General features: G+C 38.4%; 1 protein-coding gene across 4 annotated transcripts in view; it reads right to left on the reverse strand.

The window, feature by feature from the left end:
- The window catches only part of col14a1a (collagen, type XIV, alpha 1a), a 150330-nt gene that overhangs the window by 23787 nt on the left and 110336 nt on the right, over positions 1 to 16207 (reverse strand). For all 4 annotated transcript variants that reach the window (XM_044359600.1, XM_044359599.1, XM_044359602.1 and 1 more), the window contains 4 exons: positions 15375 to 15461; positions 11272 to 11325; positions 8566 to 8661; positions 7972 to 8025 (listed from right to left, as the gene is read on the reverse strand). In XM_044359600.1, coding sequence (XP_044215535.1) covers positions 7972 to 8025; positions 8566 to 8661; positions 11272 to 11325; positions 15375 to 15461 — 291 coding nt within the window. The remainder of the gene's footprint in view (positions 1 to 7971; positions 8026 to 8565; positions 8662 to 11271; positions 11326 to 15374; positions 15462 to 16207) is intronic.

Raw genomic sequence — 16207 nt, forward strand, 5'->3', positions numbered from 1 at the left:
CTGGTTTAAATCACCATCACAGCACTAACTGCGGTCAGTATACAGTACAGCAGGTCACTGGAAATTTTAGTTAAGCTTTAAAATCCAGAAAAGCTGCAATCAACTGCTGATGTGAACATTTTGTCTCCCTTCATCTTCGTGATGGCAATTGAAAAGAAATTCATGTTCCAGGAAGTCTTCCAGTCATGAAAAGCTGCTGTTCTTTCAAATCATGTTTTTATAAAACAACTGATGACTCATGGATTCACTTCATTTATTCATTCTAGGCCATTACTCAGTCCAGAACCTGGCTTTTTAAAAACGCATTTCCTCCCCCAAATTGCAAACAGTCTAACAGGGAATGTTGTTTTTCCTCATGATAATTAAAATGCATAGATGCATTTAACCACAGATTGATACAAGCAATATTTTCAGTGTCCTCCTAAACAATGCTTTGACACTAGTGGACATAAATCTGATTTGTGGAAGGAATCAACCTCTAACCATGTGGATACAGGTCAGTCTCTATACCAGCAGGCTTCCCTCCTGCTCCATCTCCTGCCCCAATTCCCCTTCATCCAACTCTCTGCAGGTCAGTGCGCACAGCTGACTCCAAAATACAGTCATGGATTAAGTGTTGAGGTGATTTATCTCTGCACTTGAGTATTAGTGGAGAGCTCATAAAACAGGACAGTTAACACTGTTAAAGGTTCTACAAATTACAGCACAGGGTCACAGAGGACAGGCCTCGTATGATTAATGAAGTGCTATTGTGTAGATGTTGGCTGATGTGCATTCTCCCAAGACATCAGCAATAATATCTGCCCCGTCATTTTCACACACACACACATATCCACACACAGACACAGTGTAAAAAAGTCACATGGAGCAAGGAAGAAAGCCTTCACAATAACACACATGTAGACTGAGGATTTGACTGCAAAAATATCCATCTTATCAAGTATTTTCTATAATTAAGTCCTAAAAGCTTTATTTCTTATAACAAGCGAGGAAATCTGCTGGTGTAGAAAAGTTTTTGTTTTTTGTTTGTGTTTTTACTTGTTCAAAGAATTTATTAGAAACGAGTGTGTGTGTCTTGAAACAAGAAAGAATAATCAAGAAAAATAAACTTCATTAAAGAATTTAGTTAATTTTCATTGGAAACTGAAATATTCTTTTAATTAAAAATACTTAAAGGACTCAATTGTAGACACAAATGATGTGATAAGAAGTTTTTTGTGTAATTCTTTATTTAATCCAAATAAAAAATGTAAACAATTAACAAATGCTTTTAACATACATTATAATGTAGTTGTAAGCAGAGCTAGACGGTTTCTAACTGTTTATTAATGTACTTGTTAAGAACCATTAACTTCTCCTCTGAAACATCTGTAACTTGTGTATAAACAGATAATGAATAGTAGACTTTATAATATAATAAAGTTAAGTAATTAATATGAAATTACTTAAATTACTTATTTAAGTATTCATTATCAACAGCAAATGAACTCTTTATAAAACAAAGGATTTGTTCTTGACTGTGATTATATATTACAACTATGACTTACTGCGTTATCAAAAACTTATGAGCTGTATATTTACTAATTACAAATACTTCATATAAGACAAATGTGGACGTATACATTAACAAACACTTAAAATTGCTTAAAAAGTCCTTATTTCTGCTGACAAATACATTATATTGTTATATAAACAATGTATTAAGTGTTTATATGCTGCTTATAAATGGTGAAGGGGGGTTAAAGCAAATTGTGCCAGAATACACAAGTACTCAAAACACACACCTATCTGAGCCTCTCAAGCAGGCCTTGAGAATAATATAAAAGAAATGAATGTGCAGAATCCAACTGTGCGAGTGATTCTGATGTTAAACATTAACTGTGCGAGTGATCTGCCACATAATACACACACACACGTTAGTTTCCTACACAGATCAAGCTCGAGTAAGATGGGGGATGAAAAGGGGTGACTATATACATCTGTAAGAGATCTAGAGGAGGACCAAGTTTAAATCATTGCCACACAAACACACAAACTCATATTTCTCTCACAGACAAAACAAAAGGTATTACTTGATAACACACACCAAGAGATAAACAGTATGAAAGTGAGAGCGATGAGAAAGACGGACACAAACACACACGCTTTGCTATTCACTGCAGCTGCATTTTTCACTGTCAAATTGAAACAGAGGTGGAGGAGACGTTGATGACAAGGTTACATTGTATTTACTGCAGCGAGAAACGGAGAGAAGAAACATCAACAACAACGAGAGAGAGAGAAAGAGAGACAGGGAGGGAGGAAGAGAAAGAGAGGAAAGAGAGAGAGAGAGAGAGAGAGAGAGAGACAGACAGGGAGGGAGGAAGAGAAAGAGAGGAAAAGAGAGGGAGAGAGAGAGAGAGGTAATTGATGTTTTAGAGTTGTGATATTCTCTGTGGTCCCTCGTATATTACAACAGGGCCCTGGAAGCTACAATATTCCCCCACTGAGGCACGCACACACCCATTCATATTCCTCTCTCTGACAAAACACATTATTACTCGCCAACATATTGCGGCACAGGGCAGCACTGCCAGCTTTTATTAATAGGACTATGCAGGCAGGTAGGGAGCTAGACAGTGCTGCATCAGGAAGTGTTGCGGCTCTCGGTGGACTGGTTCAGACACTAGTTGTACTTTCCTCATGAGACTGGTTACTCCCTCTCTAACACTGCGCTGAAAATTACAGGTCACATACACTGAGTATGACTTCCAAACACCGCCTGAATTTTGGTCTCTCACAAAACTCTCTACAAACTCTGGTGTATACAGATCTGTGTGTGATACTGCATGTTAACTGTAGTTAGATTGTATATGTATACGGATATATTGTGTGCATATGGCAAGGCTTTGTGCTGCTATGTTCTCTCAAATGCCCGAGACAAATTTCTCCCAAGGGAGACAATAAAGGCTAATCTAATCTAAAAAGAAAGTTGACTCTTCAAAGTAAAGCCATTTCATGAGGCAGACTACAGAATAATAAATATATATGTGAATAAAAATCCTTCAAAAAACTAACTATAATCATCAGGGACATGATTATCAGCATCGGCAAAACAACAAATGGTCTTAACAGCTGCCTCTACCAAAAACAGTTTATCTGCATCAGCACTATAATAAACACTTTTCCAGTACAGTAAATATCATTGCCATTAACATCATCATGGTAAAATTTAATTTTTAAAGTTAAGATCCTGCTGACAAAAAAGACTTAAATCACTGCTAATAAATCTACTACTAAAATCATTAAAGATACCCTGCACAGTGTGACCGCCATACTGCAACACAGCATGACAGCAGGAGGTTATTAAAGGCAGCCATTCGAAAGGGACCATCCCATCATAGTATAGTGTGCTCTGATGCCAGATCGATGTATCAGTTTGACATGATCAGTGATCGGCAGATGGGAGCGCTGACTGGAACAAGTTGGGTTCTGTGGTGTGGAAAATAAATAACAGCGCTCCTTTATTCTGTCTGCAGGAGCTGTCTCTCAAAATCAGACCTTTTGCACAGTCAGCTCCACGTGGAGAGCTCGACTGCAGCGAAATCTGGTTACAAAGAATTCTAAATGAGTATACACACACGCTCATCTTATAAAATTGCTTGTCCCTACACAAGATCATTTATTTATCCCGGAGTGTAGTAGGGAGAAGAAAAAAAAAAATCACAGCGCTTACAAAGACATGAGACAGGAAAACTCATATTTACATGACAAGGCATCTGAACTGTAAGGAAACCAATACTCAACAACAAAAATAGATCAGAACTAAGATTCAAACCCAGGACCTTTAGAGTTTACTTCACCACTGATATGTACAAATGAGTACACATTAAATACATGATCTTTTCTGTCCCAAAATGTACACATACACCTTCAAAAATCCAGTGTTCCTTTGTGTATAGGTCAAACTTGAGCCCAAAGTCAAATTGGCTAGCACCTCTGCTTTGTGACATCCTCTGGTGAATCTGGGCTCAGAGCCATAATGGAATCCATCGTCTTATTTAATTTGTTCTGGTCGTCAGACAACACAGCAGCAGACAACACTAGCTGATGCACCTTGATAAATGCTGTATGTGTAAACGGTCCCCTGCTCACTTCAAACCTCACAGGGGATTTTCAAGGGAAAAAAATCCATCTCAGCCAGGAAACTATAAAAGTGGCCTTTGTGTCCTTTTTCTGGTTCATAAGCTTGATAAAAGCCTGAGCATTTGTAGGATAGACCTTCACTATCTCTACAATGAGCAGAGCTTTAGACTGAGCGGCAGATAGTGCTCCATCAGAATGTAGTTTGACTCAGTGTGTGAGAAAGTGCGCTGCATGGCTCCCACATTCTCCACTTTGAAACCACTTAAATTCAGCAAAATATACTATATGTCCTGTGACATCTACAAGAGCTTAAAGGAGACATTTTAATGGAAATGTCTGCACAATATCCATTTTAATAGACTTGATTTAAACTCCTAAGACATTTCTAAATGTGGTGATAAAGAGGTTATCAGACAAAGTAGTAAAACTGAAAATTATCTGGCAAGGAGTGTTCAGCAACTAGTAAGCCAAGGTTTATTGCGTGTACCAATAGTTAAAAGTTAATGTCCACCTATTGAGATACACTGGATGACTTCACAGATCTGTGTCATTTATCCCTTTTTAGTCCAAACTATAGAGTAACAGTAATGGACATGACAATAACAAGTTGTTCCTTGACAATGTCACGCTCACCCTGTTTAGGCTTTTCTTGAAATATTCAAATCATAGTGAGATGAATTATGTTCTGTGTTGTCTAGTCCCTGAGAACTGCTATATTTTCTTTACATCATCAACTCACTGGTGCCTAAATGACATTGAACTCACCAGTGGAAAAAATCCAAGCCTTGAAAAGTCCGCAGATAAACTAAAGGTCTTTACTGCCCTCACAGGTGTTTTCACTTAATTTGCCTGATTAGATCTGTTCTCCTGGCCGTGTGGGCGTGTACGCTCTGCTCTTCATTGATCCTCTTGTTGCACAGCTCACAAAAATTCTTATTGGTGCGTTGAGGTTGGTGACCTCACATAATTTCGAGCAACACTCCTCCCAACTTAAACCTGAGCAGAGCTCTAATCAAGCTGAAATATTACCTCCGGTGATGGTGTGCAGGGTCTTGAGACTTTGAAGCATACCAAGCCTGTTGTTTGTAATAGTGTTTGTTTCTATAATTAACAAAGAATAATTAGATTGTTACCGTGATTATTCTAACGTATACATTAATGGCAATAGGTCATCCTTGAAGAATTCCTTGAAGAAATAAAACCTTCTCCTGGTAGAGAGTTACTACAACACAATGTCCGGGGCTCCCAGAAGAGCACCATTAAAATTAATTCACTATTACCTCTGATTGGTTCATTGCCCAATAATGGAGGTGCTGGTAATGATTATTCTCATTTAATGATTCCATTAGCCCGCTCTGTGTCTGTGTCCACGTTCATGTGTGTGTCAGCAACAAAACAGTCGACACAAACGCATACGCGCGCACGCACGCACGCACACACGCACGCACACACACACACAGTGCTACTTAAACTTTTCTTCATCTTCCTGCGCCTTAATATTCTACAATATATACTTGTCTGCAATATTTTAGCTGCATGAAATAAAGACTCTTGACCTTTAGACTAAATAAGAATAAACAGAAGTGTGGTAGGTAGGTGGCGCTATCTTTGTTGCATCATTAAAAATGCAATATATATGTACGATATAGAAACGGCACTCATTTCAGGTAACTACAAATAAATGAATGAAGGAGTCAACAAATCGCCATGTCAGCAATAACCTACTGTTTCGTTACTGGTGTGACCAGGATAATAAGCAATTTTTCTGCGCTTCAAGTTTTTTCCACCTCCAAAAGCGTTTTAGCTGCAGTAGTAGTTGTTTAGCGAAATAATTCACACAGAGTGGAGCAGTATTGGCATACATTTTACCTTTAACAAGTGTTTTGTTATCAGCAGAGTCCCTAAACAACACAATGCTAAGAATCAGGGTAGACAATACAGGGAAGAAAAAAAAGGGGGAAAGAAAACTGTTTCTAATATACTTCGTGCTTTCTGTGGTTCCCTCAGTTAGGATGATTCAACATAAAGCACGCAAGAAGAGAGTCAAAGGTTTTAACACAAGATGAATAATGAAACATGGATTGAAGTTACAGAATTTTGCCTTTATAGGGCAACAAAGTCTCATTTCTGTGAGCCTGCAGGGCCATGGCACCTCAGTGATAATGGATGTAGGACTCTCTTGTGTACTCCACACATACACAGAGAGAGAACGATTTATAAACATAGCCACACACACACACACACACAGGCACGCGAATGCACACACAGCTGCGTTTGTTATAACCAAATACTGCTTAGTTCCTTTAATCAAGACAAAAACAGAGAGAGAAATCACTTCATGTTGGTCACATTGGAAAACAGTCACTCCTCTCCTCTGTGCTCTCTTCTGTGATGTTGGGAGTCACATTATCACACGTCACCCGTTTGTCTGACTCAGGGGTCAGCAAACTGTGGCTCCGGAGACGCATACAGCTCTTTAGCCCCTCTTTAGTGGTTTCCTGTGGCTTTCGCAAGATACTTATATGGAAATGAATAACAGTTATTTTTTAACATTTTAATTTTTATTTATCATTGTTGTAGGCCTGAAGTGATTCTTAAATTCTCCAACTGTAAAAATGTGTAGCCTATACACTGAATAAACATTTCAGTCAACTAAAATGTGCGTCATAGTCTACGTCAACAGCCTGGCGCCTTATCCTCCAAATTTTGCCAAACCTCAATAGCAGTGGCTGGTCTTGGGTCTCCCTAGCTAGGCTAGCCATCGATTCTAAATCCAAAAAAAGAAAAGTCTCGGAGGAACACAGAGAATTTAATAGTGTGTGGACAGATTTGTTTGCTTTCACTGCAAACAACAAACAAGTCATATTGAAAGACATTTCTAGAACAAGCACATTGCATTTGCTGAAAAGTATCCGGCTGGGGATGAGAGAAAGAGACAGATTTCAGAACTGCTGCGGAAAGCAGAGCAGAGCGAATGTACTTTTAAGAATTGGATCAAATCTCCAAACTCCACTACTGCTGCTAGTTTTGTGGCAGCTCAGGAGACAGTGAGGCTATTATCTTGCAACAAAGTATCTGTTTTAGCAAGTTATGATTTTGTCAATTAAACGACCCGTAGCTGATATCGTTGTGTTTTATGCTGAGGCTTGAGGGTTGATTGCTGTACATGGCTGATGAAAAAAGAAGAGGATTACTTCACACTGAACTGGACTTTAAATTGAAACTGGCTTATTTTTTTTACTTTTACTATTTTAAAGCTATTAGGCTATATGTTTTATTTATTATCAAAGTAGGCTACTTTGTTTTATTAATTTGCACAAACATGGGGAGGACTCGAAGCAGGCCTGCAGAGCTCTTTATAGCTATTCTATTTCAAAGTAGACCTACACATGCCAGTGGATTTCTCTCCACTTCACAATTGTTCAGTTTTGTGTTTTGTTGGTAATAGCATCCCCCAGTAAGCAAAAAAAAAACCCCAAAAAGTATCAAAAAATGTAAACAGTTTTCTTTATTGTAATTCTATAATTTCATAAATGCAACAAAACATTAATATTGTAACGGAAATGCAAAGTTAAAGTACCAAATAATCATTAATAGCCCTCTACAGAGTAGCCACATGTGATAAAATGTATTAATGGATGCTCATTTAGACCTATTAGTAATGTTGATAGGCTAATTTAGACTTAATAGGCTGTGTTGCCTTCATTATAAAGCAAATATGTTTTTTTCTGCTCCAGACTGATTTATTTATTTATGTTTTTGGCCAAAAATTGGCTCTTTTGATATTAAAGGCTGCCGACTCCTGGTTTAACTATTATGTCAGTTTTTTGGGAAATGTCGTCTTACCATCTGTCCGGCTGGACCGATCTCTCCTCTCTCTCCCTTCTCCCCAGCAGCACCCTGTAAAGCAAACAATGCCATCAGATGTCAGCTGGATCAGCGGTCATACTGATAACTACCAAAGGAAATGAAAAACCAACACCAATTATCTTAAAAGATGCTGGGCCACCACAAGTCCCTAGAACAGCTTCAGTGTGCTTTGGATAAGATCCTGCAAGTGTCTGGAAGTGTGAGGCATACGTCATCATTTGTCAGTTTATATTGGCAGGTGTTTGACAGCTCAATGGTAAGTTTGTTCCTAATTGCACACATTTTGTGACCTTACTGCAGACAGGTGGGAGTGGAATGGCACACAACACACATTTTGTGATTGTGGTTCTTGTACCAGTTTCATTTCTAAAGAATACACAAATACTACATTCCTCCTTTACATTGGAGCCACAGTTGTTTGTTTTGAGAGGGACAGTTAGCTAAATTATGCTTAGTTTAATGTTGAAATTATCAAGTAATTTTGGAAATTTCCCTGATGTGGTGTTACACTGTAAATGTGACATATTTCACTGTGTTTCATGCAAACGCACACACACAAGCAAGCCTTACCGGTGGGCCCTGAATAGAGAGCCCGCTGGGTCCCTGAGGACCAGGCGGTCCTGGGGGTCCAAGAGAGCCAATCTCTCCCATTGGCCCTTGAGGTCCCTGTGAAAAAAACACAATGGGTCATTCACTGGATCACATTTAATCATTTGATCTGCTCAGAGGAAAGCCTCATTAACACCATGTATTCATAAAAATATTCTTAATTATTGTAAATATTTTGCAGCTCTAATAACAATCCAGCTGCTCTTTACTAATATTAATGTGGAACCAAAGTATCACTTAAACTGTTGTGTATCAAAAGCAGCTCTAAAATAATTGGAAGGTGGGAAAAATCTGTAATATTAGATTTATTTTCCAGAAAGCTAAAAAAAAAAGTTAAATATCAACAAATGTACATCACAGCTGCAGCTCTCAGCTACTGTATTTTGTTTTAGTTCCTTAATATTTACCTTTTATTTGTTTATTATATGAATCTTATGCTTGCATCCACTGAGATAATGAACCTGTGCACATTTCCTCAAAAGTTGCACTTAATCAACACAATGTCCATCAAGTTAAAACCACAAAATCTGGTCACCATCATCACTACATGCTTGGGGGGTTTGCTATCATTGGCTGCTTTCATAATGAGATCTACCAAAGGAAATAGATTTAGACACTTGTCCATCCATCTATAATCAAGTTGTGCTGGTGTCGCGGCTCATTAGGTCCATGTGTATAAGCTGCTGACAGTGTTCCTGCAGCGGGAATCAGAAAAGAGAAATTCCTGCAAACCACCACTGATTCGCAGCATTTGTAGCTTGTTGGCTCAGCGGCAGCAGTAGCCAAAATAATCTTCACTCCGGCTGTATTTATTGTTTTACTATCCAACCATACAGTTACTGGCTTCATGTCTTTCTTATCCGTGTGAACAATCAAAAGAATCTGTGGATCTGACACACATGAATGGGGAAGGAATAAAAACAAACAGACTGAAATGTGTTATGTTTGACGGAATGATGAATATCACAAAAATATGAAGCTGAACTACTTGAAGAGATTAATCAATTGACAGATTACTGGAAATTACATTAGTCTGAGATTTGTTTTGATAACTGCACCATTTATTTCCCATATCTATCAGTGCTTACACTGTAATAAGTAATGTACCCAAACGGATTACTGAGAATGAATAAGGATAATTTCTGAGGTCCTACAGAACAGAATAACTCAACTATTCAAATAAACCTGGCAGAGACTGCAGTGGTACAAAATGCTGTTGAGCTGAGATGAGCGTGATCTGGCAAGCATGTAATAATATATACAGTATGTGTGTACTGTATGTGTGTGCAAGCAGGAAGCTGCATCTCACATAACACACATGGTCTGTATTGAAGCGTTGCACGACTTTGATTCTGTCTTTATCTCATTCTTGGGAACTTCTAGCAGGACGTGCTAAGTTTTAAGTTCTGGGTGGGCCATTTCATGTTCTGCACTACACTGTCACTCATACACTGTCACTCATCAAAGTCAAATTGGGACATATGGTTGATATAAACAACTTTATTCTCTTGATTGACAGCCCTGCGTGTCCGAACAGAAGTGGCAGGATCCCTGCTGCTTCTTTCAAAGGAGAACAATTTCGAAACATATTTTTCTAGATCGAAGATCAAATAACAATCATGGGAACTGGGTATTGGTATTGACAAATTTCCAATAGCATCAGGCTTTGTATTGCTTGCCACAGCTGGATAGTTTGTTACAGTTTGGAACAGACTGCCATAGCAAAACTATAGCAGATGCATGCTGTGCAGTAAATCTTTCATTAATAGTCCAAAACATGATTTGTTGAAAACGTGTCTAATACAGTCACAGGCTGCCTTAAGTCTGAGGCTAAAAGGAAGATGAGGCAGCCTGAAAAAACTGCTGTGAGCTTTTCAAAATAATGACCTTCAGCCCAAGGGTGCCTTGCATCCAGTCTGAAGGATGGAGCAGTGCAAGTGGGCGGCATTTGAAAAGACTCTTTGTTTGTAGGTCAGGGACATTCCTTCACACCCCTAACTTTTTTCATTTTATCATCTAACCACTGGGATAAACAAAGGATGGGGGCTGATCTCTCCCAGGAGACAGAGGTGTGGACAACATAGTTCATAACTTAAGTGAAATGTATTGTCAGCAAGAGTCCAAGTACAGCACCACTGAGAGAGTTAATCTATCTAGCGGGCGGTCTTCATGCTCTCTTACTGTTACCTCCTGTATTGTAGTGGCTCCGTCACATGGGAGATTAAAGCCTCATTATTACCCTATTTACATTGTGCATCTTGGATTGGATAGATTGGATCACAATCTCAGAATAATAAACAATTATCATAAAAGGTAAGTGTAAATGCAGCAAAGACGGATTAGAGAGGGATTACAATCTGATTGCTGAAGGTGGTTTGAAACCCATTCTAGCCAAATGTTTAAAGGGTGTAAATGCATCCAGCTCTCTAAACCGCATTTTAAATCTTAACTGCTCCCAATCTGAACCATGTCAATGAGTGGAAGTGGCTACTTCTGACAGTTTTGTCTGCCCATAAATCCATGTGAGTTATCCATGTGTTTCTGTTATTGGCTGGCTAGCTAAGATATTTTTCTTGAAATATCAAGTGTAAATGGGGCCTGTGCGGCTGAGGCTGAGGGTTTGTATTGGAGAAAAAGGGTCGATAACATTAGGTGGATTTTACTAACCGTCACTCCTGGCTCTCCTCTGTCTCCTCTGGATCCTCTTATTCCTGGACCACCCTGAAACACAAACAAAAAACACCACATAAAAACAGCACATAATCAATGTTTGCAAATCGTGTGCCTGTAAAGAGAGTAACAGCTCAGAAACACGGCTCAACAAAAATATGTATTGCTCAGTCTGCCTTTAAAATATGGAAATTATAGTCCATTTTTAAGGACTGAATAAAATCAGAAACAGGTCTTTGATATGAATGGATCATGAATACGATGGATAGAGGCCAGTGCGGATCTGTGCTGTAAACTGTCCTTCTGAGCTCTGGACTTAATTACACTGCATCTGTAACAGCAGGAGTCTGGAGCTGTAAACCTCGGGCTGACCCCTCTAGCCTCGAGGTTTAACCGGGGACAAACTACACACATCTGCTAATCATTGGCCCATTTGGGATATATCCTCTTCCTGTGTTTGCTTAAATAGATCTCCCCTGGGAACGAGGGGGCGACTAGGTAGCTCCTTCAATATTTAGCCAGGGGGGACAGGAGGGATGGTTGCAGTGAAGAGGAGGAGGAATATGAGAAGAGACACAAAGTTGTGGTGAAGAGAGAGGCCAGTCTTAAAGGAGGGATTCTATATCATCTGTTTTGTTTTTACCAATTTCTACATCTATATCAAATTCTACATTTGTTGGCTAATACCAGCTAATACCATATTCATTTTACTATCTATATTTATACCAATGAAAAGTCTAAACCCAACAAACTGTAAAACAAAGTGTAAAGCTACAGCAGGTTGGCTTTTCCATTTGAAAATCATTAGCTCCCACTGTTTAATTTAAATATGTTTTTACAGCTTGTGGGGACAAACTGCTAGACTGACTAGAACATGTATTGGCATTTTTATTAACAATTTACTAAGCTGCCCAACATGATGTTTATGAGGCTTGTTTTCACTTTTGCAATCAATAAAAAATAAACACTCTTAAATTTGACTTTTGGCAGTAAAGAGACAAATGAAACTTGGAACTACAGAGCTTTTGATACAAATATAATTATTGCCCCTTTGTGAGTTCATGTTCATAAAAAAACAAAAGCCCCAAAAAACAAAACAAAATAAAACAAACAAAAAAAAAAAAACATTTTTGCAACGTATTATTCAAAATGATTGATTTTGTTCGCCAAGTTGTTTTTAATGGATTTTTGTAAACAATGGAACCCGTGACTTGTTGGAGGTCATACAAACCTGCAGAGGAACTGAAATTAGCTTCCAACAGCAGCAATACAAATAATTGGGTTTGGATTTTTCATGGGCCTTTAATGGTGATAGAAAAAAAAAACACCACTATTATCATTTAACTGAGCAATTTGATGCCAAAGGCAAATTTCCATTTTTAAACAACAGCTGGATCTCGAACAGCATGGGCACAATTCAATTTTAACAAATGAAGATGGCGAGCGGCGCATGTTTTGTTTTCCTTAATGTCAGATTGATTGCTGACTGATGTTCGGTATTGAGCTGAGTCTGTGCCAAATCAGGCGGCACAGATTGCAATTCAGTTGGGGCAATCAATATTATTTCGAACATGACTCATAGATTTACAAAACTGAAGAGGCCTGCTGCTGTGAGAGACAGGAAAAGACATACATCTGACTGTGAACACAAACATAGAAATTACTTGCAGGAAGAAAAGCGCAACAGTGTTTTAATGGTGATAATAAGTGTGAAGCAGGCTAATGCTGTAGCTGTGATTCATATTATCAAAATAGCGTCATGTCTGCGTAGATATACCTGCACAACAGACATGAGTAAATATTCTATTCAGCAACAAAATGTATGAAAAAGGTGAACTTGAGTGGGAATGTTTTAAATTTAATGATCAGATGGAAACTTCTATGGCTTCTTAATCCTTTTTAATATTTCTTTGTCGTCTTTTCATGGCATTATGGTGTGCGTTTAGATCTGCATCAGGGTTCCCCATAGATGCAGGTATTTATTTAGTTTATCAGCGTGAGCAAAGTCTCAACAGCATGACAACAAATTCTGTACACATCACAGTGAAATCTTGTTTTCACAGTCTGTTAGGATTTTGAAAGTTTTCCTGTTTGTAAGCTTGTCTTCCACAGGGGATACAACATTTATTGTGTTAACAACCATTATATTGCGTAAATAAGGGGAATACAACGTCTATTCATCCTTCCTCGAAACCCCACTGACTGTGGTGTACATTTTTTGCACAGAAGTGGCTATAATTTCTCCATTAAACTACTCATCTACGCCCATATGCTGCAGTTAAAATGTGATTTAAGGAGCCCATTCAATGCCGGAGAGAGAAACAGACGCAGACAGAGAGACAGACGCAGTCACAGAGAGGCATAAAGTGATAATAAAAAGAGAGAAAGAAAAGAAGAGCCTCAGGCACTGGGATGAAGTGGGGGTAAAAGAAAAAAAAATGAAGAAAAGGAGAAACAGGAAGACAATGACAAGTTGAAAGCTTTACAGTCCTGCTATTGATCTCTGGCTTGGAGAGAGAGTAATGGAGTGAAAGAGAAAAAAATGATAGAAAGAGCGAGTAAATGCACAGTAAAAAGAAGAGAAAGAATAGTCCTTCACTCTCCTGCAAACAAGTAAAACAGTTTGTTAATGGAATGAGATAAAAAATAATTGGCAATGTCTTGAAACAACGTGCAGCTTAACTTGCATTAGAAACAAGTGAAATTACGATAGCACGTTATTGCTGAGCTGCATTATGCTTGTACTATGGGTAAGGATGAAAAAGGATAAAATAAAGAGACAAATAAAATAAGAAGGGAGGGTTGTGAGCTGTGGACACCCTACAGATGAGTAAGTGGATCTCGCTCGTCCAACAGGGATAAAAATTGGGGGGGATTGTAATCGGCTGTGATAAATGGAACTGCCATATAATTACTTTCTCAAACTATACCGCTGTTGATCCACACCCCTCTCCTGCCCTCGGCATCAAAGGGTGGAGACAGAGACAAAGAGAATGAGCTTTGAGAGTGGAGAGAAAATAAGAGAAAAGCAGGGATATATAGAGATGCAGGAAAAAAGAGAGAAGAGGGAATAGAAAAGACAGAGCGGCAGATAACGAGAGAAAGAAAAAAGAGAAAAAGAACAGAGAATATAGACAAAAAGTCTCAGGCCATAAACGAGCTCATTTACTTGCTCTCATCTCTCAGCCTCTATCAGGTTTTACCTGCTGCTGCGTGAGAAGAATACAGCTACGCTACAAGCTCAACCCTGCCTCTCTAACACACTGCCACCTCAATAAAAACACAAAGGTCTGTGATTTTTTTTTTTAACTGACAAGTGTGATTCCAAAAATATCAACTTTAAGAAATTGAGACGTCGATCAAATGTCAGATAAGAAGACCAGATATTAACTGAGCAGATGACAAGTGATTAACTGTGTTTAAATGATTTTAAAAAATGGTGTATCGACTAAGAAATGCACTTTTTTTGCCATAATGCGCCTTTTTTGCATTGGACACTGTAGGAGAGTTACAACTCTTTTAACTTTTTTAATATTTACACCATCTTATTTTGTTTTTTAATGTGTGTGAATAAATTGTATTGCTGTATGTGTGTATTTTTTTGTGTGTTTCCATGTTTGTAAACCTGCATGCCTCAAATTGCCTCCTTCCAGAGAAAAATGAATTGAGCTGAATTAAATTTAATTAACTTTCTTAACATCCACTGGTAAATTGGTTGTTTCAGTCTGACATTTAACAGCAGTGTCCTCTATAGATGGTCCAAACACTTTCTCTGGAGTAAATACAAACTTTTTAATGAGAGATGAGAGAGTCAAAGTGATTAAGTGACAAACTGATGTGAGGGAAGGGTGAAAATGTGAATTTAAAAGCTTGTCATTACATGCATTCAGGTATAAATAAATGACAGTATAGAAAAAGGCAGGTGGGCCAAAGAAATGCAGACAGAAGGAAGGAGACATCTGAAAATTTGCACATAGGCCTCTAGAAAGACAGAAAAAGACAGAAAAAGGTGGTCTTCACGCTGGATTGAGCATAAGAGTCTTGATGAGTAACTAAACGAATGAACAAATGAATGAATGAAAGACACAACGAGTTCTTACGGGAGGTCCGGGTGGTCCTGGGGGTCCCTTGCTGTCCTGGGAGCAGGTACAGGAATGAGGCATAGAAGGACACTGCTCTTCAACTCTCTGAAAATACAAACACACACACATAAACAGAGCATATGATCTGCATTCAGCGTCTCTGAAAACTTCACCTACGCACACCTGGAATCTTTCCAGCGAACAAGATAACGATTATAAAACATGCTGATCATTGGCGAGCTCCTCTCAGGTCTTTGGATCAGATCCCTGACTCCCAACTGGCTTTACCGCTTGAGGCAATAAACTGATGGTACATTTCAATCAGTGTTTACTTGGTCCCCTTGACTACTGATAAACTATTTCATCAAAACAACCTCATAAAACTTTGAAAAACTACAGTACACAGGCTTATACAGATTTTATTTGTCACAAACACTAACTATGGCCTCAATATTTGATTAAATTGATTCAAAAGTTCTCTGAACATTATAAGCTTCATAAAAATGATACTGTAATAGATTCAGATCGATCAGATTGTACAGGTGTACCTATTTAAATAAACTCAATGTGTCCGTTTGTCGTTTGGGTGTGTTTTAACTGATCATTGGTGCTTTTAAACAGGCACACTCAGACAGACTTGTGTATATGTGACAAAATTGTTGATTCTCAAGATGCTCATTAGGTGCAATTCTATCACATAAATGAAATTACCCACCTGACCACGAGCTCTATTAGCACTGGCAAAGAAATGCCGGCGCTAATAGCCATTCATACTGATCCCGAGAAGCTTGGCTTTAATTCTGGTTCTATCGTTCTGGTTTCATCATAACTCAGTATGATCATCACCACAA

Source organism: Thunnus albacares, chromosome 8, assembly GCF_914725855.1.
Source record: "Thunnus albacares chromosome 8, fThuAlb1.1, whole genome shotgun sequence".
Classification (NCBI taxonomy): domain Eukaryota; kingdom Metazoa; phylum Chordata; class Actinopteri; order Scombriformes; family Scombridae; genus Thunnus; species Thunnus albacares.